Here is a 26,945-nt window from a genome sequence, read left to right as displayed (position 1 = left end):
ACCATTCTTTTCTACCTACCTGATTTCTACTACTAACATTTTCAAGCTGATGCAGTGTTCTTAACCTCCCACTCCATTAACCTAGTCCATCATTAAGCATCTGTTGCAATGATCACTCTGTAAACTCAGGCAATGAGTTTTTCTTAAATCCCTTGACTTTGCCTTGGAACAGGTAAATTTTGTTCATGTGTAAGAATTAAGGGAGGGAATAAACTAACAGAGTCCATCAGATACATTGTGCAACACAATTAAATATCATGCTGGCAATTGCCTTTTTAGTTTTCTTTCAGCTTATCATTATGATTTTCTTATTATGGTTTATTAAGGTGAGATGAGTGTATTCTCTGTTATTTGCTAGTTCTTTTAAAGCCACATAGAATTTTGCTGTTTACTGTGGGAGATTTGAATCATCAGATTCAGTATGCTGAACTTTTAATTTTCCTGAGTGAGCAAAGGAAATATTACACAACCTCACTGTTTCCAATTAGTTATGGACTTCTGTTTATTCCTTTATTGCAAGCATTTTTGCTCAGTTAGTAGTACAAATTGTTAATCATAAAAATTTACTCTCTCACTTGCACTAAGAATGAAAAAGGCATTTTCTCCTTGCCCTACAGAACTCAAGCAATCTTTATTCCTCTATTTCCAGAACCTTTTTCCAAGGAGTCTGACAACAACCAAAAGATTATGAACCCATAGAACACTACTGTCTGTCTTCCACATTTCCCAGTAGAAGAGGCTCTCAAGGCGTGATGCTGTGCCAAGCTCAAGCAATAACAATCAATTAATTAATTGTACCATTCTCCTAGAAATTCAGCTCACTGCTCTTGACAGTGAGTTGGTAGCAGACAAAAAAAAATCTTCTACTGTGTACCTTTAGTATGCATCAAAGAAAAGTTTTGTATTGTTGAGAATTCATAGTAAAAATATTAAAATAATTTCTAAGTTGGGAAAAACCTTCTGAGATAGAATTTAGAGAATTTTATTTGTCCAGTTTAGAGCAAAGACATAGCAACTGTCCTCATATAAATATAAATTTCTTCATATTTAATGAAGTAATTGCAATGATAGAGATAACTAATTGTTCTTACTAGTAAGAATGACATTAAAATAATAGACCTCTGGAATGAGACAACTGTGAGGCAAAGAATAAGAAAATTCTACTATGATTTTTAAAGTGATGAAAGAAACCTTCCAGGAGGTTATTAGAAAAGATTCTGTAGAACTATGCCTGCTTATGTTTCTTCTGTCATATTCTCCAACTTTCTTAGGCACTCTGTTCCCTTGTCCCTTTTAAAAGTTACTCACTTGCATTCTTCTTTTCTCTGTTGCTCTGATTATGCTGCCCTGCAAATGTATAGCACTTTCTTTTTTTTTTTTAACTTTACATGTAAAGACTGTGCCCCAACATTTGCCATCTCCTCTTTTACATTAAACTCACCCCCCTAAAACCTCCTAAAACTTGATTCTGGGGATGGCATCATCTCCTGATTCTGACCTTAGGCAATGGCCTAGCCTATTGTCTCTGCATGACTCTATAATTCCTGGGACAGAGGCAAAGGCGTACTTTTCATAAGTAACTACTGATTTAAGATTATTCCACTAATAAGTGCCACCTAAAGACACATGATTTACGCTTTCTAAAAATCAGTATCTGACAGTCTTTGAAACTGGTCTCTACATTTGGACTTATTGATGTTTGTGAATCACTCGAAAAATTGGGAGTATTTTTCCAAATTTTTTAATAATATACAGTAAAAATAGCTTATAAAAAATCTTTTTAGGTGTCTGTTTGGAAATGTAAGTTGTGACACAATGCAGTGGTGGGGGTTAGCTGAAAGAATAGGAAAAGTTTCCCAAAGTAATGACTCTGCCATGCTAATAATTTATGAGCCATTTTTTCAAACATCAGCTATCAGATGGAAGAGGGAGGAATAATAGAATATTACTTCTGCTTTACAATAGTCTGTTAATACAGAAAGGCAAAGGCGCCTGTACTCTAAGGAAGCTGTCAGCAACGCTGCAGGCTCAAGGTCCCAGTATCACTTACAGTACTGGCAAGAAGGAGACCATTGCTGCAGAATGAAGCTCGAGGAGGGAAGCAAAAGGAAAAGGCTGGAGGGGGGATAGAAGAGGAGAATCAAGGATCTTTCTTCACCATTCTTTTTTTACAGCTTTTGTGTGTCTGGACTGATTTGTTGAGGGAGAGCTGCTGGAGACAGTATATTTGGCACAGGATAGAGGAGCTCAAAGCCAAAAGGATGGTGCTATTGCCAGTTTAAACTATGGCTTTTCTTTTTTTTTTTTTTTTTTTTTTCTCTTTCCCCCTCCCTCCTTTTTCTTTGAAGGAAGGAAAAGAAAAAAGGGGAAGAAAGGGATTTGCAATGAAAACCAGAGCAGTGGGTTAACAAGAACCCCGCAGGCTTCAGTAGACTGGAAAGATACATGAGGCACTTCCTCTACCATCTGGCATGCAATTCTGCTGCTGCTGCTGCTCTTATGTACATAACTTCGGAGTGAATAAGCAAACATGTAAAACTTTTTAAGAGACACCAACTATGAAACACCAGCTATTAATCTGTCAGCTTACTCTCTTCCCTTTTCCCCCACTGCAATATTCCTTTCCTCAAGTCTTTTCCAGTTCTCATGTCTACCTGTGAAAATATGCACTGCCTTGTCATGTTTTCAGATGACTCCATTTGCCTTTTTTTTTGGCATTGCTTCCCAGAATGAATGAGGGACAGAGCTAATACATTTATATTTCTCTTGTAATCACTTAAGCTTCTTTAACTCAGAGTCAGAGAGAAATGCAGTTGCTAGAAATAAAGCCATCCATCTCCGCTGAACTATTTCCTTCAAATCTGGCTGGAAGTGTGAATGCAAAAGGAGAAATTTTAGGTGAGACAAGCTTGCTCAAGGACTGCTTAAAATGCACTTACAAATGGCTGGGTAAATTGCTGTGTAGGAGTATGTTTTAGTTCTGATGGATTTTCTTAAATGCAATGAAAAGCATGGTGTTGAGGTCACATCTTCAAGTTGGGTAAATCATCACAGCACAACTCAAGTCAGAGAAACAGAGAACTTGCAAAATCTGAGCATTTTGTCAATTAGAAATCTCTGAGAGGGATGCTACAGCTGATTTTTGATGCTAAAATTCCTCATAATCAAATACAGATCTTCCAGGCTTTCCTGTGAGCAGCTCTTATGTGGCTCCATTCTTATAATGAAAAAGACAAAAAGAAAGTCAGTTACAGCAAAATCTTGGATGAATCAAGGATAAGTAATCATTGAAGTACAACTGTGAAGCATAAGTTTATTAAGAATAAGATGAATTAATTTACAAACATACCCATTAATGCCAAGCAACAATTTTAACATGCTTTTTCATTTGCAACTGCTGATCCTTAAACTGGTCAGAAACCAGAAAAAAACAAACAAACAAACAAACAAAACTCAAGGCTATCTAACACAGTTGTTTTCATATGACAGTAATTTTCCAAGAGAAGAAGTACATACTGTTCTTTTAGGTTTATTGCATAGCTTCTTGAAATACTGAAACTGTAACAACAGATGTATTTCAGTTTGTTTTTTGACTGGCCTCCTCCTTTGCACCTGTAGAATTGTAAGTGAAAACAAATACAGCAATTAATTCTGATCCTGTCCATAAGACAGGTACACACCCAAGTGACCCAGCTACAGATGATACAAAACTTTTCACAGTTTTAAGGACACAAGAAGGTAGTGTAGCTTTTGAAATCTCAGAAGATTTTTATTGCTGCTTTCAAGAGGGCTGGTGGATGAGTTCTGTTAAACACTTAAATATTCAGTTACTCATCTAAAAATTGGTCTGGGCATCTGTGAATACACTGCCTTCCAAGATGTCTGGTATCTTTTATCATAGAATCATTATGGTTGGGAAAGATCTCCATGACCATTGAGTCCAACCTTTGCCAGTACATCACCTTGTCAGCTAAACCATAGCACTAAGTGTGACTATCAGTTATTTCTTCATCACTTTTTGCATCCAGTGCCATGGAAATGGCACAAGGATAGCCTTTCTTTGAGAGTGTTCTGGCACTTCTGCCCTTTGCCTCAGTGGGGACCACAAAGCACAGAGGTAAACAAAGAGGAAAAACAATAGCTGAAAAAAGTTACTGCAACTCCTCGTTGCGCAAAACCAAAATGAAGTAGTTGGGGTGTAAGGCTTAAACCACCCAGTAGGCAAAGAGTCTTCAAAGTCTTCTGGATTTCAGTTGCCTAGTTTATCCCTTTTTGACAGGAACAGTGCTTTAAAGAGTGATTGCCCAAGACACACCAATATGAAACACCTAAAATATCACAATAAGCCATATGAAAAGAAAACCAATAAAATTTGCCTTTCTAGAAAATTATAACCACAGATTGTATGAATGTGTCAATGCTTGTGCTACTGTACTGCACATCATCTATTTTTTTGTTCTTAACCCCTTTGTTCAATGAGTCAGGATATCCTGATACAAAAGACTGCAAAATATCAGTACAACAACAATACTACTTTGGAAGTGCTTCATAGTTTTCAAGGCAAGGCTACTAAGTGTAGAAGGCTAATAGTATGGCACTACAGTTGCAATCAAAACTTTTGCAAACCATTAAAGCTGTCAGTTTGAGGTTGGAACATTTAAGAAAAGCAAGGCAGAGACCCTGTAACAGGGGAAACAGCATGCTGCCCCTGCTGATGTTAAAGTGAGGAGGAAAGGGTTGTGCACTGTTTTCTACATGTAAGGGTGTTAAGTTTCAGTCCATTCTCTTGGCTTCTCTTCCTCTGTGAAGGAATATCCTGCTTGTTTGACAGTTTACTTTTCCATCTGGAGAGAAGGCAGAACATTGAATGCAACCCAGAGAAGACAAAAGTATTAACTATGCATGCTGGGAAATGTTATAAAGCCCACTAAAATCCCGTTAATAAATCTGCAATTTTACTGAAAACTCCATCCCTCTACTGTACGCTCCATAAACTACAGGACAGACCAGTACCACGAGCAGGCTAAAAGGGATATACTGTATAAAGGCAACATAAATGTGAAAATCGCATGGCCCCTTCGGGTCAGGGATCCCAGAGAAGGGCCGAGTGCTGCTACAGGGTCTGGCCAAAGGCAGCCCACAAGCCCGAGGAAGCGCTCGCTGACAGTTGCGCAGCCCCAGCACGCCACCTCTGCTGCTGCATGAGACAGAGCACTCTCCCGGGCGGCTTTGGCTTGTTTTTAAAGATTAGCAATGAATAATTGTCTCCTCGTCGTAGTCTGGGAGCGACCGCTGCCATCAGGCAGTGTCCTAACATGAACCCGTTCAGGTGGAGCTTTACAGCCGAAGTGATGAGGGCGCGGGGCAGACCTCACACCCTGCCCCAAACCCGTCATTTCAGCAACTCGTTCCTCTCCGACCTCTCAAGCGCCGGCACCTCCGCTGCCCCTCTGGGTGCCCGGTCGGGCTGGAGTCCGAAAAGCGGGGCGGGCGGGGGCACCGCACGCCGCCAGAGCACTCGTGCTCCGCTCCCGGCCCTCGCAGCGTCCCGTGAATCACCGCCCTTCCTCCCGCGAAGGGCAGCCGAGGCGACAGCGGGGTTTGACTAAGAGACCAAAACCCCCCCGGCTCCGCAGCCAGCTGGGCGAGGAGGAAGGCGGGGCGGTGGGGGCTCCCCCGTGGCATGGCGGCAGGGATAAAGTCAAAGTGCCTCCGCCGTGGCGCTTAGCGGGGTGTGAGCTGCGGCTGTGCCGGCGCGGCCCACTGCCCCGAGTGCCGCCCGCAGCAGCGCCCCGAGCCCCCGCCTCCGGGTCCCGGCGCCGCGCCGGCATGAGCGGCGGCCCCGCGCCTGCCCGGCAGCCGCTTCGCCCCGGCTGCAGGCGCCTGGCGGCGGGCTGAGGGCGCGCAGCGGCGGCAGCCGAGCGCTGCCGCCGGAGCCCGGCGTTCCTTCCTTCCGCTGGGCCGGGGCCGGGCGTGCCCCTGGCGAGGGGCGGCGGCGGTGGGCAGCCGGGCGCCCCCGCCCCGCTCTGGATGCCCATCGCGGCTGCTCGGACCGGGGGGTGGCTGCGGCTCCCCGGCGGGGGGCGCGGGCCAGGATGCCGGTGCTGGAGCGCTTCTTCCCCGCGGCAGAGCCGGGCAGGCGGAGGAGGACGGGGGAAGAGCCGATGCCCTTTCCCATGGGCAGCCTGCCCGGTTATCAGCAGGGGACCCTGGCCTGGGACTTGCCCGAGATGATCAAGATGGTAAAGCTCGTTTGGAAATCCAAGGGGGAGCTCCGCGGGGCGAAGCACAGAGGCGTTTTGGAGAGCGAGGATGCCCTGGGCGGTTCGGCAGGTAGGTTTCCCCCGCCCTGCTGCTCAGGGAATCTGCGGGGCAAACGCGGCTGGGGGCCGAGGGTGACGGGGAGCCGCGGCCGGAGCCGGCCCGTCCCGTCGTGGGGCAGAGCCGCCGGGGCCGCGGAGCTGCCCGACCGACCGCGGCCGGGCTGAGAAACAGCCCGTGCTTTGGGCAGCTCTCTCCCGCCACCGGGACACGCGCACCGGAGTTTGTGCCGCTCCGAAGCCACGTCAGTTAGCTGATGGCGCTCTCCCAGTCCAATCTGCTGCGTGGTTTTTATACGCGGGGTGATAAAAGCGCGGCTCAAAACCAGAGCGAGTAGCTCCGCGGCTCAGAGGCTGACCTCCGCCGGGGCAGCCGGGCTCAGTGCCGGCGCGGAGAGCTCTCCCGGCCCGCACGGAGCTCCGCGGCGGCGGCCCCGCGGTCAAGGTGACGGAGAAGCGGCGCCCCGGGGCCGCCGGGCAGCCTGGTCGCTTCTTCCCCGGCTGTGTTCGCCGTGCCCTTCCGAGCGCATGGTCTCTCCTCTTCCACCGCCAAACCTCTCCCCGATCTTTGCGTGCGTTGGGCTCCTTTCACATGATCTGCCCGCTCTTCCCTTGTGCAAAGCGGAGCGACTCCCTTACGATTTGTACTTTGATAGCCGCCACTATTAAAAACTTGGGAAACGCTGCCCTGTCCCACAACTTTCTCTTTAAACGTGGTATATTGCTGGGTAAAGAGCACGTGCTTTCTCATTAAATGTATAAATCTTGCCTGTCAGTTTTTTCCGATCTCACTAACATATGGCACCACATCACATGCTTTGCGGAAGTCCAGGTTAGACCTGTAGCATTTTCATTAGGTAGAGATGAGTGGTCAGGCTAGCATGGTACTTCTTATGAGTTTACTCTGCATCTTAACCTGTGCTCTAGATTGCTTATGGTTCAAAACATTTTGCCTTCTGTTGGAGGCAACCTCTTTGCTCCTTCAAAACCTCTTGCCTTCTGTTGAACTCAAGGTCATAGGCCTGTAGTTGTCTCAGTACCAGCTGATAATTTTTTATTCTCCTGTAATTGTACTGCTGTGATTTAATAGACTTAATGAAACTGTGGCTTGTTTCTTCAGAACTCTGGATTATCTCATCTCTGCAACTTGGTCACTAAATTCTTCCAAAGCGTTCAGTCTTCAAAGATTATGCCTTCACCTTCCTTTGGTGTACCTGTTATTGAGACCTATAATTTACAGTACTTCGTACCTGAATAATTTAGTTTCTTAGGTAGAATAACCTCTTTGTAGGTATTTCGAAGTGCTTGTAGTGTGTATGTATGTATTCTCCATAAATCTATGTATAAACTTGAATATTAAATAGGTATCAGTCTATCACTTTTGAATGCCTGCTAAGGTTGGCTGTTGGTCATTGTATGTCTATTATTTAAAATGTTTGCAGTTTAATAAAAAAATGCTTGGTCCCCTTCCATTTTGAAAAAGGGAGGATAGTTCTTGGGCTCTGAGGAAGATATACAACCTGTCATCTTACTCTTGGGGAATCTCTTCAGTTTAAAAGAATAGTAAGTAAGAGTGGTGGGAATAACGAAAGAGGAGATCATATTGCTCTTTAAGACTTGGAGCAAATCAGCTGGGAATGTACCGTAGCCAACCAGGGAGATTGAGTGTGGTGAATGCTGAGTGTTCAGAGATGGACCCTAATCAAGCAACCTCAGAAATGCTGCATTGCTTACACCTTATGTATGAGTAATGGTGGTTTTTCATTGTGCTTGTGTTGTATCTGGTGAAATTACTTTCATTAGGTAACAAATGAGATTCACCTTCAGATTCCTGGAGGCAACTGAAAATGAGCGTGAATGTGCAGAGACAGGTCAGTCCACTAGCAGGATGTGAGTAACTTGCATTTACTCAAATGGCCATTACTCGTATCCTGTGAGGGGACAGTCCTCTTCATGGTGCCAGATCCTATTTTGTAAGCTCAGCTGACTTGCACCAGTACAAATCAGGGCAGAAGATGACTTAACTCTCAACACTTTAAATACGAATCATCAGACAGTTTGAGTGAACCAGACCTGGGTTGCTGGTTTTTCCTCCTCAGCAACAGTCATCCTAGTAGTTTTCCCTCTTGTGGTTTCATTTTAGTCACTTTAAGTACATTGGAGTATGTGGGAAAACCAGTAAATGCTGAAATCTAGTATACTTAAATTAAGTGCAGAGTCAAAGAATGCAGAAATGGGAAGAAGAGATAATCATTTGGAAGGCTTAGTAGTTTGAGGTACTCAGCTTTGTGTTTGTGGGGTGTTTTTTACATGTTTGATTGCTGAAAAGAAAGCAGAACAAAACTTTGTAACTTCTATCTTATAAAAAAGGCAGTAGTTAGTCGGGAATCAGATTTTCTTCAGGTGAAGTTAAAGCAAATAACTTCTGCTTGAGGTACTGCTAGCTAGGCAAATACAGGTTGATTGTTCAGTAGTAGAGTTCACAGCGCTTTCCACATCAAGGGCTTTTTCATTTGAATTTGTAAGTATTCATGTGATAACTCATGTTCTGTTATCACATCCTCATGAAACTACTTTGCTTACAGTAGAAGAGGAAATAGATACGAATTCTGGAAGGAAACTGTCAGGATTTCTGGCTTGCTTGATCATGTTAATACAGATTTAGCTAAGCAAATTTCTTTGCTTTGTCCGAGTGATTGGACTGAGCTTTGGATTGGCTTTCTAGAAGAGTCACAACCCTCGTAACTGTAGATAGTGTGGAGGAGAGAGCTATATCTGCACACGATGTCAGTTCTGTGGATGGCAGTGTCTTGGGGACCCATTTAGCTGTAATTTATACCACATTCCCCTTTCCTGAGGTAGGAGTAGAGAGCTTCTAGAGAGAAGAACTATCTGTGTGTCCTGGGCTCTCATATGTAAGAGCTAAATCTGGCTCTTTCATCTTGTTCAGTACTGAGAATAAGCTACTTAGTCTCCCTGCAAAAAAGGGTTTGCAATACATCATGCAGTATATACTTGGGATGAATGAAGAACTCAGATTTCAGTGTCTGCCTGTCTAGGGTTTCTAATGATGATTTATTTTCACTTCCAAAGCAGTAAAACTCACATCTTAAGCCTTCTCTTCTTGTTGCACTGATTTTTAGTGTTAGTATCAATTAAGACTACAGACCTTTCTCCTGCTCCTGGCCTGCTGTTGCTTAGTAACTCTTTTTTTCCCATCCTGTTTCAATCCTTGACCAAATCAGCACAAAACTTGAGATCTGTTGAAGACTGAGTCTCTGGCTGTGTCAGAAGCCATTTCTGTGGGAAATGGGTATAATTTGGTGTCATTTCATACTGTGTTTCAAGTAGATTATTTGCAAGCCAATGCCTTTTACCTGCATAAAATAACAGCATGTGTTGATATTATTAGAGTTGAATTATTCAAATAATTCTTATCTGAAACTGTGTTGATGCCTAGGAGGTATCAACTGTGTTCTGTTTATGACCCTAACTTTCTTATCACCCCCTCCTAGAGTTCAGCAGTAGCTTTGCATATTAAACAAACCTGATCAGTGAACAGGTACAGGTTTGCCTCTGAGAGTCTTCCTTATGAGCATTAGCCACCTCTTAAGCTTACAGTGATCATCCCAGATAACTCCAGAGAGACTTTCTGTACTGAGTCTTGCACATGTGCAGACATGCAAGACTTTCAGAGAAAGGTGCAGTGCTACTAAAAATTATCGAGGTCTGTTAAGACACTGTGGGTTTTTTGAAATAACTCTGAATGTTTTTTTCCACTTACCTCTTTCTATTGGTGGATGTTTTCTCAGAAATGTAGTTCTGATTCATGCATGCATCATGCTTGTTGTTAACTGATGAGTCCCTTTGCCATGAGTAGGAAAAACAAGCAAGTACCGAACTTCGCTCCTATTACAATTGGGAAAATCTCTGCCAATTATTGGCATGTCTTTACTTCTTCTCCTCAGCCCATTGTCTCCCTTACAGTTGAGTAGTCTATTCAAACTTCTTGCTTGCTCTTTCCAACCTTAGAGCTGTCTGCTGAGCAATCTTGTGATACACCTGTTTGAATGGTCGGAGTCAAATCATGTGTGTTTCCTTAGTGGCTGCTTGAAGGTCTGCCTTAAAGTTATTCACAAGACTCCCAAAGACTCAGCTCTTCCATAGCATCCCAGGAAACATGGCTTCTACTTCATTTTTCTTTTGTACTTAACAATTTTTATCATGCTGTGCAATAGCTTTGCTGTGCATGTTAAAATAAACTTCATGCTTCCACTTCCCATCATTCCTTATAGAATCACAAAATTATTTGGATAGGAAGAGACCTTTAAAGACCATCTAGTGTCAACCCCCCTGCCATGGACAGGGACACCTTCTACTAGACCTGGTTGCTCAAAGTTGCATCCCACCTGGCCTTGAAGACTTCCAGGAACTGGCATCTACAACTTCTCTGAACAACCTGTTTGGGTGTGTATTTGCTGAATCGTGTTTAGTTGTGACATCTTGAAACTCATGCTTGTGTTTGTAGTTCCACTGCAATAACTAATAATCATAAAATGCTTAAAATCTGGATCTGTAAATTACTGAGAACCACATGGGGGTTTGGCTAACAGATGAAAAGCTCATCATTTTCAGTAGTTGGTGCTGAGCATGTAGGTGCCACAAAGGTAGATCCCAGCAATAAATAAGATGTGGGAGGTATCAAATGGCATTGTCTTAGCATCTGAGCAGTCTCCTGTGTTATTGTTTAGATTGAAATCAGCTTTGTTTATGTCCTGCTGAGAGATGCACAGCAGGCAGGAAGACAGCTTGATATATATTTCTGAGGTTAGATTTTCTTTTCTTTTTTTCCCCCAAGTTTTTTGTTGAGGCTTGTTAAATCCATTACACTTAGAGGGACAAAGAATGTGAATTTGATAGGATCAAGACTACCTGTGGCAACTTCGATTGCTCACTGATGGTTGTATTGAAACTCCTGCTCTTGGGAGCAAGAAATATGCTCTTCTATATTTCGTGAAGAGCTGGTTAAATCAGTGGTGGTCTCATTAAGAACAGTGAAATTAGTCAGTGTCCAGTACCACTTCTGTAGTGTGTGTATGTAGACCAAGAGATAAAATTCAGACCACACCTATGGGTAGTGCTGTTCAAACACAACTCTTCAGTTTACCAGCTGAACATAAGTTATTAATATATATGATTTGGGACTATTTTTTTTCCAAAAGACTATCATAATTAGAGAATTGTCTTCAAAGATTAAAAAAAAAAATTGAGATATTAAATCATGGTCACTGTTCAAATTCTGGTCCTTGTTTAATACCTACCTCTTTACTTTGAAGTATTTTTAAAATGTAGTTTAGATTGAGAAGTTGAACTGATACTAGAAGTCCTTTATTTTGAACATGTCCAAGTGAGCTGATGTGTTTGTCGATTGAAGTCCTGTTTATTTTGAGAGTGAAAATTTTCTACTTAACCACTGTGCTTAACCACTCTTTTCTACTTCATTCTTATGTAAATTTTCTGTTGTGGATTTGTTAGGATTTTGGTATATTCAGAGTTAAGTTTGAAGTGACCTTTGAGATGACCAAGTTTAACTGCTGTGATGTCCACCAAAATAGGAGCTAGACCAGGGGTAAAGAGTAGAGAAGAAATAATCTGAAAATCTCAGGGATTTCTAAATGGTCTTTCAGTTCCTGTGTGCCTGACTGGCACATTTTTTGTTTGCATTATTGTGAATGTTGGAAAACAAAATTTATTTTCAGAAATACCTGGAGAAGCTCTTTGAGCAGCTGTTCAGCTGTGTTCAGCCACAAAAGAGAGAAAAAAATTATGATATTATAGAGTTAAGACTGCAGGATAAAGTTAGGAGATAAAATGTAATTGCCCAGGTTGGATGTTGGCCAGCATAAAGAAGGGAATGCTGCTGGTGTGCTAGAAAAGTGACAGAGGTTTTATTGGTCTGTCAACTCAGAGACAAATGAGCAGTCTGCTGAAAACTATAAATACAAATAGAGCAAATTCCAGTGAGCTGTGAAGTGGTGGCCAGATATGTTGCTTTCAGTGAAGCTGTTCTAAATATTAGGAGCCAGAGACGTGGCTTTATATATAAAAATAATGTTGCTAAAGGAAAAGCTGGAAAAGCTATTACACTATAATACAAACAGAGCTGGGGGTTTTTTGGGGGGAGGATTTGTTGTATGCTTGTTTGCTTCGTTAGGGTTAAAGTTGATAGTTTTCTTTTATCTTTGGTAAATTGACTCTGAAGTTCTCTGTACTCTGTGAAGAATTAAACTGGTAAGCAGCTACCAATAGAAAGCAGTAGTGATGTTAGCCATGCCTGCCTAGTGTTGATGGTTTTCTGTATTGCTTAAATGTTGTGAGAGAAATGTTTAAAATGCATTGTGGGAGTCTCAATACTGCATTCCAACTTCCAAAGTAGGGAGGCATTGTATGCAACGTTTGCTGTTTCAGCGCTTCTTCATAACAAGCTTAGTTTGTGATCTATCCTACTTAAAAGAGTTTGCTTGGAGACACGCATCCCAGACAGCTTTCTGTAGTCCTGATTTAGGAAGTGTGACTTTGGCTTTCCATCCATGCAACAACAGGAAAAAAGTGTCCATGTCACCACTTTCTCCACTATAACCTATTCAGACCCCCTCCCCAGAGCTTTGCTTTCAGAATATGCTAAACCATGTTACTTACAATAATAGCTCACATGCTGCCCCACCACTGCCACATTTTTAAGGGGCATCTTTACAAATGGGCAAACTTGTCTGAATTGGGGTTGTCCTGCAGGAGCTCCATGGTGGCAGCTTCTTTGAAAAAGTCAGTTGACCTCAGACTGTTTCTTCACAGCAATTATGCATCTGGTTCTGGCCATAATTCTATAAAACTTTCTAGTTCTCCTGTCTTCCTTTTGTTTGGACTAAAAAGTGAAACGCTCTTGAGATATCCAGCTTAAAACATGCTTTGATATTTGTTAAAAACTTTTTGTAAGTCATCCTGACCTTGTTCAGAAAGAGCATTCAGCCTACTAAATTATGGGATAAATTGCATTAAGTTAAGTACTTGACTGGTCCATGGTGTAGACTTGAAAACGCAAGACAAAAATGTCTTAGCTCTTAATTTTTTTCCTCAGCTTGCAACATAAAATTTCTTCTGTCACTGTTATGGCTACAAACAAACAAACTTGGTATGAAAGAAGGAATAAATCCTTCATAAAGCATTCTTTTGGCTCCTCTGTGGACAGCCAGCTGTGGTTTTCCCTACAAAAGATGAACGTAGTGTGTACAAAGGAGAGAGGTCCAACAGAACACAGGTTTAGCAGGCTGAGTATTGCTGCCAGATCTGCCCCTTATTACAGTATCAGTAGAGAGGCAAGCCCCTTCCATTGCTCTTTGAAGAGAATATCCTGAAGTTCAGGTATCCTTCAGATTTCCCTCAGAAAATAAAACTTTGCCATTGACCTTTGCCAGTTGATTTGTAATCTCTGGGAATGCAACCCTGTGGGAGTGCTCCCAGTCCCAGGAACTGAGGAACTGTTTGAAATTGCGGTGAAGCCAGGGACTGTCTTGCCATGGACATGGATGGGCTTTGTTCTAAACCAGGATGTTCAATGTTACTTCTAGGTAAAACCCTGTGGAAGGTGTACTCTTAAGTGTCTCTTTATACACACAAGACCATTTGGAGAAATTGCTGTAAACTTCCCCAGATCTGATCCCTTCTGAAGGGGAAGTGTGCAAAACTCCACTTCCTGTGGGAGAGTATGAAATCCTTTCATCTGTAGCCAGCTCTGGCTTGTGTGGAGGTAATGCCCTTCAAATATTGCTATCTCAGTGTTCTGCTATCCCTGACCTAAGGTAAGGACAAAGTATTAACTCAAAGGCCTACCTAGAAGGTGCTCTGTGCAGGTGCAGTTAGAAATGAAGTGTTATCCTGGAGGATTTTCAGAACGCACTGTGCTGTGGCAGGCATTACTTCTTTCCTGCTGCTTAAGCACTGCCTTGAGATTGAATGTTTTGTTTTCAGCTGCTGGAATTACGGATCAGACAGAAGAATAACTCTAAACTAAGTACTACACAATAGTGTTTGAACACTGCTTTTGAAAGTTAAATTGTAAAGTAGGTTCATCAAGTAGAAGGAATTAGTTTTAAGCTTGCTGGAACTGTGTTCCAAAACAGACAAAAACTAGTGTCTACACAGATGCTAGGTGAATATTCAAGTAAAAATCATACAGAATTATTGGAAAATGCAGGTGCAGAACATTTCTTAAGCCATCAAAATTTTGATGGGTAGCGAAAATACCTTCCATACACAGTCCACTATCCTGTTTTTAATAGCTGTGGGCTAAGTTCTTCCTTGTCTAATAAGAAGCACTTCTGTGAGTGAGCTTTCCGTTAGTTAAGGGTAGCAGCAGTTAATCCTCAGGGGGTTATCTCTGCATGTTATCTGGATTATCAGGAGACTGTGTTCATGAAGCATCCAGGTGCTTATCCAAATAGCTGTGTTCCAACTTCGCTTATCCAAACATCTTCCAAACAGTTCATGTGTGCAAAACTTAAATTGGAAATCTCATAATTACAGGCTTTCATGCAAGATTTCATATTTCCTGCTTCCAGCCTGAGTGGATAAACTGCAGGAACAGCTGCCTTCACAGTAATTGGGCAATTGCATTTCTAATTCCAAGTGGAACTGAGAGAATAAAGGGGTGAGAGAGACTGGGCTTCTGTGAAATGCCAGAAAAAACTATTTGATCCAGCTTGGGGTTTACATGCAGTTTTGTCTCATTAAAAGAGGTGGAGAGAGGAAAAGAATTCTGCACTCCCTGCTTGCAGATTATTTTAGTGATATAGATTACATTCAGGCGCACTAACAGCAAGAAACAGAAAAACCGTGTGCGAGATTCTGAACTTTACAGGTGCTGCACAGCTATTGCACTTGCTTTCTCTTCTTCCTGGAAGCACTAGTGAGTGTACATTTCACGTTCTTGTTTGGGAAGTAAAGCTAACTAAATAAATTAGTACTGGCTGACTAGCTCAGGGCCTTTCTTGAAGTCAGTTCTGTGTGTGTAAAAGTCTGTGTGTTGCTTTCTGTGACCACTGGAAAAGAGACTGAGAAGAGTTCACTGCACAGCTGAGAACTACGACCCTAAAATGGCAGAGGAGCGAGGCTTTTAGGTGAGACACTGTCAGCATACACTTCCAAGCAAGGTCCGTTTGAACATCCTGCTTAGAGTCAGCAAACTGAGAGCTCTCAAGAGAGCAGAGCAGCGAGGAACAGAGGGCACTTAGAGGAGACCAGCAATGGGTGGGAGTTGGAGGGAGAGATGGGAATTTCTTTAGTGCTGTTTAGTCCACTAGCATGTCTCCAGTTTAATCCCAAATTCCCTCCTTGTCAGTCATGAATAAGGCAACAATCACTGCTGCATGTAAGTGCTGGCACAGCTTTTTTCCCGTCTTCTTTCTGTCAAGTTGTCCTGCCCTCTCATTGGAAACCATAATTGCAGATGTGGATAAGGGCATGGTGACACAGATGAGATGGGCTTGGTGCAGTCATGCATTGACTCTCAGAGACATTTTTTTAAGGAGCATGTTGTGAGTTATGGTTTATCAGTTTTTCTAGCTTCGTGCATCTCAGCCAAAGTGATGAAAAATATCAAGGATAGCTCAAGTTATGGCAGCATGGGGGCTCATGCTGAAGGCATACTGCAGGCAAGAGCATACAGGAGCTGTTACAGCACTACAGTAGTTAAGCTTAATGAGTAATCAGAAGGTTTCAGTATGATCTCTTCTCTTTTTACCTGAGTACTAGTTAACTTACCCATTGTAAAAGTGAAAGGGATAGTAGGGCTTGTGGGGCGAGTGCGGAAAACATACTGCATGCAAGGTGAAGTGCAAGCAGTGTAAGACAGAAGTGTGCCTGAAGACCCTATTTTGCCTGGGGAGAAAATAAGAGTCAGAAGTATGGGATTTTCCTGTCAGAAGCGGACTGGGATGTGTTCACTGAGTGGTCTGCCTGGCTTACCTGTTAGAAATGTATGATCCTTGACAAGATTTCACAGATCATCAGTAGAACCTGAATGCTCAGATCTTCGCTAATAACTAGGTCTGAAGTTCTGCTTCAAGATGGAAGCCTGACTTTAAGTGTCTAGGAAGCTACCTGATTTGTGTCAAATTAATGCTTAAGCTACCTACAGAATACTTTTCTGAGTTACAAGATGCAATCTGTAAAATGTGGTCATCTACTGAAAGCACATAGCTGTTAAATCATAATTACATTAAAGAGATGGAAGTCACAATAGAGTTATAACCCCTAACCAAGCAGACTCAGCAAGCCTATTTAATTTCCCCATGGAATAGCAATAGAATAGATCTTCCCTTCCCCCATTGCCTGCCATGTGCATCATTTAGTACCTACTAAGTAACCGGCACAACAGACTGAAAGTTAAACTAACTTTGCTAATAGTGAGCTGGAGTTCTCATAATGAAAATGCAAGGTACCTTATTTAAATGTTGGCCCCTTGACAGAATCTGCACGACAGGCCTCACAAGACTGTCAGTAATCTTTTTGTAGGTGCCCTGTAGCCAAAAATGTGCTGATGTCTGGCTTTGCACAGACTGGAGACCTGGGAGATTATATGTTTTGAATAGGATCAAATGACTAGAAGGGGAAAGCACTCTATACTTAGCTGTCTTGTCATACAGACAGAAAAACGTTTTGCATGTGACCTTGTTAACAGCATGAGTTAAGAGCAATACTATGAATTAGTGGCAGAACTACTGAAGTTTAGATCATCATTGAGAATCTGTCTTTTTCTGGTCATCTGCTTATATTTTTTCCTCCTGTTCTCCTATTTAGACTTCAATTTTCATGCTGACTCTAGATTACATGGAGAGATGAGGGTGAGAAAAATCACCAGGCCAGTTCTCTTCCATTTTAGAAAAGCAGAGCAACAGTTCAGTATGGGATTTCTTTTTCACCATCACTGTCAAGTCCTCGATTTCCCTTAGTAGTCATTTGTTCTCCCTTCATATTGCAGAGTCTGTCCTAGTGTACTCCTCAGCCGCCATGCCTTTGAGCATCTTTCCAAATTATTATGACCAGACTGACTGCCTCACTGCAAATTAATTCTCTTCTGTTGCAATGCGCATCTGTGTCTTCAACTTAACTGGTTCCCACACCTGCAGTCTTACTTGCCTCTTCTCTATTTTAGATAGTCTTCGATATCTTCCCCTCCTGTCACCTCCACCTCTGTGCACAGTACATTTTCACTGATGCTTCTTTCACCAGAAAAATTGGCATTCGCTGTCCTTTGCACTTCCTCTTCCTACTTGTTACTGGCAGAATTTTATTTACTGCTCCTTTCCTCTACCGAAGGATAGCACATGGTAGGTAAGACTGTGTCCTGTTGGGGTCTGCAGGCATTTGATGTCTCCTACAAATACAGCTTTCAACATCACTGTATAAATGGCTTGTGAAATGTCTCATAAATATCTGTTGCCTGCCTCAAGTCAATAAAACTCCTGGTTTTCCCCAGATAACACCCCACACCTTATTTTAATTAGGACAGAGGAAGCTACTGGGACGATTGTCACAGTGCAAGGGCAGGCATGCTACTAACCAGCAGCTGTTTAAATTATGTGTCTCAGCCAGGAGGTATCTATTCAAAGCCCTCCAGGAGCTTCTCTTTCACCTTTGTCCAGAAAGAGAGAGGAGATACCAAAACTTAATTTTCTATGAAAACCTCATTGTGTGCTAGGTCATGAGCATTGCAATCACCAAAACCCTATGGCTTGTAGGAGTCAGCAGCTTTCCCAAGTGAGCTGGTAAGGTGCTGCTAGTAGAAACTTGTTTGGCTTTAATACCGTTGCTCAAAAGTTCTGCTCCTGTTCCCAAACCCATCTTTTTATCAAGAGAAGAGCCTCAGCCTCTTCTGAGTGAGCACAAGCAGGGTGTGCAGCAGCAAAACTTTTTATCTGTCCCAAATTTCTCTTACAGTGAGTCTGATAAAGTAACACAGAACCATCAGAGCCACACACAGAGGCAGAAGTGGAAGAAGCAGAGATTAAATAAAATAAAGCAGCGTGATAGTAAAAAGAAAAGCATGTAAAAACATGAATGCCAGACTGATGGCTTGGGTGGGGAGCACAACTAATCCATAGGATATCAGAAAAGTTGGATGACTGTTTTAAAATCTCTTTAAAGAGTGAAACCAGTAATTGAACTGGATTGGACAAGGATAGAGTGAAAATAAGCTGCACTGAAATGAAGAAAGAACAACTGCTTAGACATCCCATTGATTTTGCATTACAAATCATAGAATGATTTGGGTTGGAAGGGACCTCAGAGGTCATGTAGTTCCAACCACCCCACCATGGGCAGGGACACCTTCCACTGGACCAGGTTTCTCAAAGCCCTGTCCAACCTGGCCTTGAACATTTCCAGGAATGGGGCATCTGCAGCTTCTCTAGCAACCTGTTCCAATGTCTCACCACCCTCATAGGTAAGAATTTCTTGTATCTAATATAAACCTGCCCTCTTTCAGTTTGAAACCATTTCCCCTTGTTCTGTCAGTTCATGCCCTCGTAAAAAGTCACTCTCCAGGTCTCCTGTAACCCCTCCTTTAGGTACTGGAAGGCGCTGTAAAGTCTCCCTGGAGCCTTTCTGTCTCCAGGACCACCCCAACTTTCTCAGACTGTCTTCATAGGAGAGGTGGTCCAGCCCTCTGAGCATCTCTGTGTCCTTCCTCTGGACTTGCTTTAACAGATCTGTGTCCTTCATATGTTGGGGGCCCCAGAGCTGGACACAGCACTTCAGATGAGGTCACATGAGAGCAGACTAAGGTGATAGAAATACCCCTCGACCTGCTGGCCACACTGCTTTTGACGCAGCCTAGGATATGGTTGACAACCTGGGCCATGAGCTTACATGGCCCATTCATGTCAAGTTTCTCAGCCACCAGCACCTCCAAGTCCTTTTCACAAAGGGTGCTCTCAATCCATTCTCCACTCAGCCTGCACTTGTGCTTGGGATTACCCCTATCCAGGTGCAGGACTTTGCCCTTGGTCTTGCTCAACTTTTTGGTTTGCATAGGCCCTCTTCTCAGGCCTGTTAAGGTCCCTCTGGATGGCATCCCTTCCTTCCTGCATACAGAGCACACCATAGAGCTTGGTGTTTGTTGTTGGCAAACTTGCTGAGGGTGCACTCAGTCCCACTGTCCGTGTCGCCGATGAAGGTGTGGAACAGTGCTGGTTGCTATGCCAGCCCCTGAGGAATGCCACTTGTCACTTGGACATTGAGCCATTTACCGCAGCTCTTGAGTGTGACCATCCTGCCAGTTCTTTATCCACTGCGTAGTCCATCTGTCAAATCCGTGTCTCTCCCATTTAGAGACAGGATATTGTTTGTGACAGTGTCAGCTGCTTTGCACAAGTCGAGGTAGATGATGTCAGTAGCTCTTCCCTTATCTACCAGCATGTTAATTCCATTGTAGAAGGCCACCAGTTTGTCAGGCATGATTTGTCCTTGCTGAAGCCAAGGTGTTTGCTGTCACCAATCACCTCCTTATTATCCATGTGAGCATTTAGTGTAGTTTCCAGGAGGATCTGCTCCATGATCTTGCTGGTCACAGAGGTGAGACTGACCAGCTTGTAGTTCCCAAGGCCTTCCTTAGATCCCTTTTTAAAAATGGTTTAAAGGTTTAAAAACCGCTTTTCCAGTTGGTGGGAACTTTACTGAAATACCACAACTACTCAAATATGATGGAGAGTGGCTTAGCCACTTCATCTGCCAGTTCCCAGAAAAATCAAAGTAGCCCATGAGTGCTGTATAAATGAAAAACTTCTTTGAAAGTAAGGATGTATATCACCTCCACTTCAGGCTGTCATCCTTACGGATGAAATAAGAAAATATTTTCTTTAAGGCTTGATACAGATGCTAGTGGAAGGTGGCCTGTGAACAGGAGGCACCAATTCACAAAACAGGTGGCATTCAGTCCCCTTTGGGGACAGGAGTACTCTGTGAAGGGGAGGGGAAGATGGAACAACTAAAACTATTTCCTCTTTACTTCTCTCCCTTTGTTATCATATGTAAAATCTGCAAGCAGATGTTACAATGGAACCAGGGAAAATCTGGGCAAATATTTAATTCTTCTGTCTCTGTTTACAAGATGTTTCTACAAATAAAGAAACATGAGGGAAATAATGAAAAAAAGACCCAAAACCAAAAGGAGCTGCCTGCCAGTTCCCATTGCCTCGAGTAGTGTATCTTCCTGCTTTCTTTGAGTGGAAAAACACACCTGAACGCTTGACCAGCTGAGAGAGGCAGTAAGTCAAGCTGGTGGAGCCATGGATTGTGATTTTCCTAAATGACCAGTGCCAGGCTCTGAAAGTGCAACCTGCAAACTGTTAGCAGAGGAGGTGGCTTTCAAAGAGTTGTCTCCAGTGCTTGAAAAGGAGAGGTGGGAGGAGGCTGGGTGACCACTGTGTTGGGTTTTCTGTATGAGTGTTATAAGATGCAGGGTGGAGGAAGGAACTGACTTTCTTCTATTTCCTTTTTAGCTGCTGAAGGCATGAACTAATTTACAGGAAAGCTGCTAGGCTTTTTTTTTAGTGGGGGGAAGTGTGGAGAACAAAGACTCTGTGTGTAACTTAAAGCTTTCTGGGGGAAGTCAGCTAGCATTTAGAGCTCTTTGATTGCACGGTGCAACAGATCAGAAATGAGCTTGGAGTGTCAGCCGTCAAAATACAGAAACCACTTTAAGGAAGCATGAATTATGCATGAGGCACTCAGACAACTGCTCAGGGCTGTGTTGACATGTCACAGGTGATCTGTACATCGGATCAGTGGTGGTCTGGTGGTGCCTTCTTGCTGTGTGGCATCTGGTTGTGTTTCCTGGGCTGCAGGGGGACGTGGAGATCGGGACCAGAGCTGCAGCTCAGTGCATTGAGAGCATGGTTGTACAGAGCTGAGCAGGGCCACAAGTGGGGAATCCAAAGGTACCGGTCTTCTTTCTATGCAGATGCAGCGCTCTTTGTACAGCAGAGTTAAGCAACTCCAAGCAGGAGAGGTTTTGAGCTGCTGTGGCACCTTTCCAAGAGCTAATAAGAACTTGAAATAGGGCCCAAGCCGTAAGTGCACTTTATTTAGGCTCAGAGTGGCAGTTTTTCTTACTGCTGTAATTCAGCAGGAAAAAGCATTCCAATTTGTCTTTGAGTTTCTAGCTTTGAAACTGCATGGAGTTAGAGAGCTTTCATGTTAGTTGACAGGTAAGAAGATGAGGGCCAGACCCTTTTCCTTCTGGATCTGCTTTGCCATCAATGCTGACCTCCAGCAGAGAGACTGTTACGCCTGCTAGTGAGGTGAAAACAGTGTGTATCATAGGCTCCTATACAGTTCACCTTTAAAACCAGCCCGCAGCGTGTGGGTACAGATGGATGATAACTTTGGAAACCACCCACAAGTTCATTAGTCAGGTTATTTAACATATTTAATGTATCTTGCGTTGAGGGAGGCTAGGGGTGTTTGCACTCTCCTCTAACATAACAGAGCTAGAGGGATGATACCTTCAGCTGCAGGGCAGTTGCTTTTAAAAACCAATGTACACTTTGAGTACCATCACTTAACCTGCCTTATACTTGAAGGCTGGTGACTGCCTGGAGGACTTCAGGTTGTTGAAAGCAATAGCCTGTTAGCAAGACCAGCTACCAAAATGGCTGTTTTAACAGAGCAGATTGGGCCCTATATTTCTTGACTGACTTGGCCCTTCCCAATTTCCCAGACAGAACCAGAAGGGAAAGTTTTTGGCTGTCTGACCCCATTTTGTCAGCTTGAGACCCAGTAAAGCATAGAGTAAAGCCAGGGTTGTAAGAATCACTTAGCTGCAGCTCCAATCCTTCCTCTGAAACTTCTGATTTACTGATTTATGGCCTTCATATTTTTAAATAGGTATTTTCCTTTTGTGGACTTTACAACAAAGAAGAGTAAAATGGCAGTTGGTCAGCAAAGCTGACTTTTCAAGAAAACTAAAACAAAAATCTGTTTTGATATGTGATTGAATTACTTAAATGGTACTCTGCCCCAGAGGTTCATAAATATGTCTAATTCAACCGCTAAATATTTATTTACACAACGTATAGAGAGATGATCTGTAATTTGTGATGTTTCTAGATATGCACATTATTTTATGCCTTCAGGAAAAAAAAATCACAGTTTAAGATACTTGTCATCTTTGTGTTTATCCTGATGATAATTAAAATCTTTCAAGAGTAACTTTAATAAAGCCTTGCCCCTTCTGTCCCTTTGTCCAGTAAGGCCCATGCTGCCCCACTTTGTGCTAGCAAAGAATGAGAGAGAGGAGCTGAGCCTGCCAGGGCCTCTTGGAGTTTCATGAGGAGTTGAAGCATGATTAGAGACTGGAAAAAGGAGACCAGGAACTTTTATGTGTCAGTGAGAAAGGATGAGAGTTTTAGAAACAGTTTGTGTAGAATGTGAGCCAAAAGAAAAAAAAAGGTTTAAACTTTTCAAGATCTTGCTTCTGTTCCTAGGCATGATAGAAATAAAGAACTAATTGAGCAATAAAATGTGCTTATTGGAGTTGGCTAGGGTAGGATCACTTGTAAAAGATTGCTAACAATAGGATGAGGGTTTTTTCCTCTGCAGGGAAGAGAAATTAAGGGGTATAAAATACATGACATTGTATAGTCACGAGTGTTTGAAATACACGTGTATGTCCTTACCTTCCTTCTGACTGTGGCATTCATAAAATCTTTCCACAGTTCTGGTGAGGAAGGGAGGAATAAAACCTCAGTCCTGTGAATGAGCAGCAACTTCACTGTCACTTGTGTATGTCAGTGCTGCTTTGGGCGTTTTAAATCTGTGTGGTCTTGTTTCCGAAGTGCAGGTAAGCTGTGTCAGACAGCACATTCTGCTCAGTGGGAGTCTTGGTGTAGCCCAGGAGGGCTCCCAGAATAAACGGTGTTCCCCACCCTTTACTGTTCTTACTGTTGTAAACCCCAGTCCTGAAGGTTACCCTAGCAGGCATCTTAAATACCTGTGTCCTGTTATGCTGGGCAGTGGAGGTGAAAAAAACCCACAGTTATTAGGTCCCATAACAGATCTAAATAAACAGATGTAATCAATGGATGTCTTTGGAACTGCTCTCAAATGATGACTACAATTTGTAAGACTAACCACTTTGCTCAGCAGTGAGTAGTTGTAGAACTGGATTTTAAGGAAAGACTGAAGGAAACCAAATTGCTCAGGTGCCAGAAATATCCTGCTCTGTTTCTGTAAGCGAACATACAAGCAACAACAACTAATAAAAAAAAAAGTTTTATTAACTGTTGGAAGAATTATTTCTCTTAGCATTTCCCAGTAAAATTGAGGTGAATTAATTCCCAAACTTTCTTTCAAAAAAGGCATTTTTTTCAGGCTGTTGGAGGTTGGCCACTAAATGTGTCTGTAACACATTAGGCACTGTTTCTCAAAACACCTTGTGGACTGCTAATTGGGGTTTGCATAATACCACAAAATTGCAGACATTCCTTTGAAATAAGTAGGAATGAAAACTGCTTTTCTGGGGTAAAAGAGAAAGGAATTTTTTTTTATTTTTAACAAAAAGGCTTAACAAAAATTCTTTGTTGGAATATGTTGTTATTATTATTGTTGGCTTTTTTTTTCCCCCTGAAGAAATTCGTTTGAGAAAAAGTTTCTAAACAGTTTTGAATTACACAAGTTCAAGGAGGGCCTTGTACATACAGTACTACTGTTCAAGCCAAGAGGTAAACAATTATGAAATGCCTTTGAAATGCAAGGCTGGTAAGGCTTTTCAAGGTTATGTATTTTGTCATTGAACACAACAGTAAGTTGTTAGGAGTAGGAGTGAGTGATACTTATGCACAGATGTACAAATGAAAAAGTTATGAAATTTAATATCTCAGGGTACAAATTCTTAGTTGTAACACTATTGTTTTAAACGTGATTTATCCTATAGGAACCAGTTGGGATCAAAAAGGAAAAAAAATGTCACTAGAGAAATACATTTGCTTTGTCAAAATTCAGAGTTATTCTGCACTTTGGCTGATGAGTACAGGTGCATTTCAGGCCCATCCATCCTGCAGATCTGGAGCTGTCCTGGGTTTGGGTCTGAAGACGGTTTTAGGGTAGAAGAGGATCGAACCAGGACTGACACCGAAAATTACTAGGCTGCATTCTGTTTTTCTCTAACCATTGGATCACTCTGAGCTGTGAATCCTTTTCATGGCTTTGAATGTTCTGAATATCAGTCCAAGCAAGCTGATTTTGTTTCATAAGCGTCCAACAACTCATTGTGACTGGACATGGGTAGCAATTCTTTGTGAGGGAAAAGCTGGAAAAAGACAGTTTCAGAGCATTGTGAAAGTGTGACTGGGTTCACGAGAGAGACAGTCCTATCCAATTAACTCTTATTTCTGCCTGAAATTCTGAAAGGGTAGATAAAACATCTCATCGTGCTCTGCATGACATACCCAGCATGAAGGCATGAACATTCTATTTCCAAATCTGTTTCACCTTGCTGTATGATTCTGTGTTTAAAGAAATAGCAACAAAACGGAAGCTTTTAGGCAAGCAGATGGATGTTGATAGAGTTGGAAACTTACACTGTATTTATCGACAAGAACAGTCTCTTAATGGTCAGAATCTGAGTACAGCAAATAATACAGCAGTTTGGAGAACAGAGAGATGTTAGGGAAAGGAGATTTTTTTTGTTTCAAGTGCTGGGTTTAACAGTACGTTTGTTTATATCTAATATATACCTAATGCTTGGATTTAAGACATGGTATTTCAGTCTTGTATAAAGAAGGTTTTAAATGAAAAGAACACGTCCTTCACTTAATTACACAAAAAAGGAAAGAAAATCACCTTTTGTTATATTTGAAGCACAGGAGGAGGCGGCAAGGGCAGATTAGCAGGGCTTTTTGCAGCAGTGCCTGTGTATGAAATAAACAACTTTTGACAGGAAGATTGCAAAAACTGGAATCATGAAGAGAGAAGAGTTGTTGCTAAATGGTAAGCATGTATTTGCTTTATTTGCCCACCATTTTCCTTCTGCTTCAGCAGAGGTATCTTCCAGGCTCTTGAAAATTTTAAGCATCCTTGAGCTGTCAAAAACTTAGTCGCCTGTGCAGTAAAGACATGTTCGCACAACTTACTAAGTTGGAGAACCCCTGTGCCCTCCCATGGGCTGCATTGTGCTGCTAATGCTGGGGCACAGAGTTCATGCAGAAATTGTGGCAAATTGCAGAAAGAAAGGTGTTGGGTGCTGTACATTTTGAGCTTTATACATCTCTCTTGAAAAGGAAATGCAGGAGGCCAGAGGTGGAAAAACATCCTGATGAGAGAAAAAAATTCCTTCTTCTAATGAGAGGCTTTGTCACTGAGCCACGAACATCAGAAAATAATGATGACTGGTCATAGGTATCTACTAAGAGTAGAATTCACTTTAGATTGATAACAAGAGCAGTAAGAGTGAAAAAAAACCCTCTCAAGAAGAGCACAGCATGCACCCATCTCTCTTTGCAGCAGGAATGAGAATATCATCATCTTCTCCATAGAGTTAGAGAGTTCTTGTAAGTGTAAAATGAGAATCAGAGAAAATAGTCACATAACAACTCAAGATTCCCTTCCTTAACAGTTCTTACTTTCTCTCATCCTAATACAGTGCTTTAAAGAACAAAATGTGTAATAAAAATGCTCATGCGTTAAGGTACTTTGATTCATTCACTTACTAGTTCCATAGAAATGTATCTATTCAGAATAACAAATAGCAGAGATGTTAGCGATTGTAATTAATTGGAGATAACATGTCAGTATCTCAGCACTTTCCAGAAGCTGACATTCCTGTCACAAAGTTTCAGAAAAATTTTTGAAAGTTAGCAATTGTTTGCTGTCACAAAAGCTACCTTTGCAAACTTGGTATCGAAATGCAGCTTCCTGTTATAGGCACGCCCGTGGTTCAAATATATTCTGTTCTGTTTCTTATTTTAGATTCACTTCTTAGAAATTGCAGAAGGGTACCCCAAAACCTAGATAAACCACACACTTGAGACGGTGTTGTCTGAGACCATGAAAAAAGTTCTCTTCGCTTTTTGGTTTTTCTAGATTTTTAATTGTTTCCCCTACAGTTTTAGGGTTTGGCTGACATTAGTTGAAACATATGCTTACACAAAAGCCTGCAAAGAAGTCTTATCTCAATATTCTTTTGAGGACAGACACGAAGACTGAATGATACAAGGCATGTCTACGTGGTCCTTGACTGGATTTGTAAGAAAATAAGTGTTCTGCCTTAGCAGTCTCCCTTACATATGTGGACTAGTCAAAGCCACAGATGCTGGGTGCTGGTAGAAAAATGTCTTAAAGTAATGTCTCTGACCTGAAGATGGTAGGTTTGTTAAAGTTCAAAGCCCATCAAAGTTCTTTACCCAAAATCTCATGGAAACTGAACAAAAATACTGTGACATGGATTAGTATTTCCAATCCAGCCAAAATGTAATGCAACTTTCTTTGGGACTTTTTGCTAAGACCGAAAATGTTACTTTTCCATTAGCCTACTCCTCTTAAAGGCAAGGAATTACAGCAAAACTCTATCTC

The 26,945-nt window shown here is 42.2% G+C and overlaps 1 protein-coding gene across 3 annotated transcripts in view; it reads left to right on the top strand.

The window, feature by feature from the left end:
* The window catches only part of PDE7B (phosphodiesterase 7B), a 174,346-nt gene that overhangs the window by 85,930 nt on the left and 61,471 nt on the right, over window positions 1-26,945 (top strand). Inside the window, exon 1 of one of the 3 annotated variants that reach the window (XM_048296495.1) lies at window positions 5,992-6,333. The exons of the other annotated variants lie outside the window; for them this stretch is intronic. Coding sequence (XP_048152452.1) covers window positions 6,096-6,333 — 238 coding nt within the window. The 5' untranslated portion in view covers window positions 5,992-6,095. Of the gene's footprint in view, window positions 1-5,991; window positions 6,334-26,945 lie in introns of those variants that run through there. 3 annotated transcript variants of the gene reach the window in all.

This window comes from Corvus hawaiiensis, chromosome 3 (assembly GCF_020740725.1).
Source record: "Corvus hawaiiensis isolate bCorHaw1 chromosome 3, bCorHaw1.pri.cur, whole genome shotgun sequence".
Taxonomy (NCBI): domain Eukaryota; kingdom Metazoa; phylum Chordata; class Aves; order Passeriformes; family Corvidae; genus Corvus; species Corvus hawaiiensis.
This window is presented reverse-complemented; position numbering and strand designations above follow the sequence as displayed.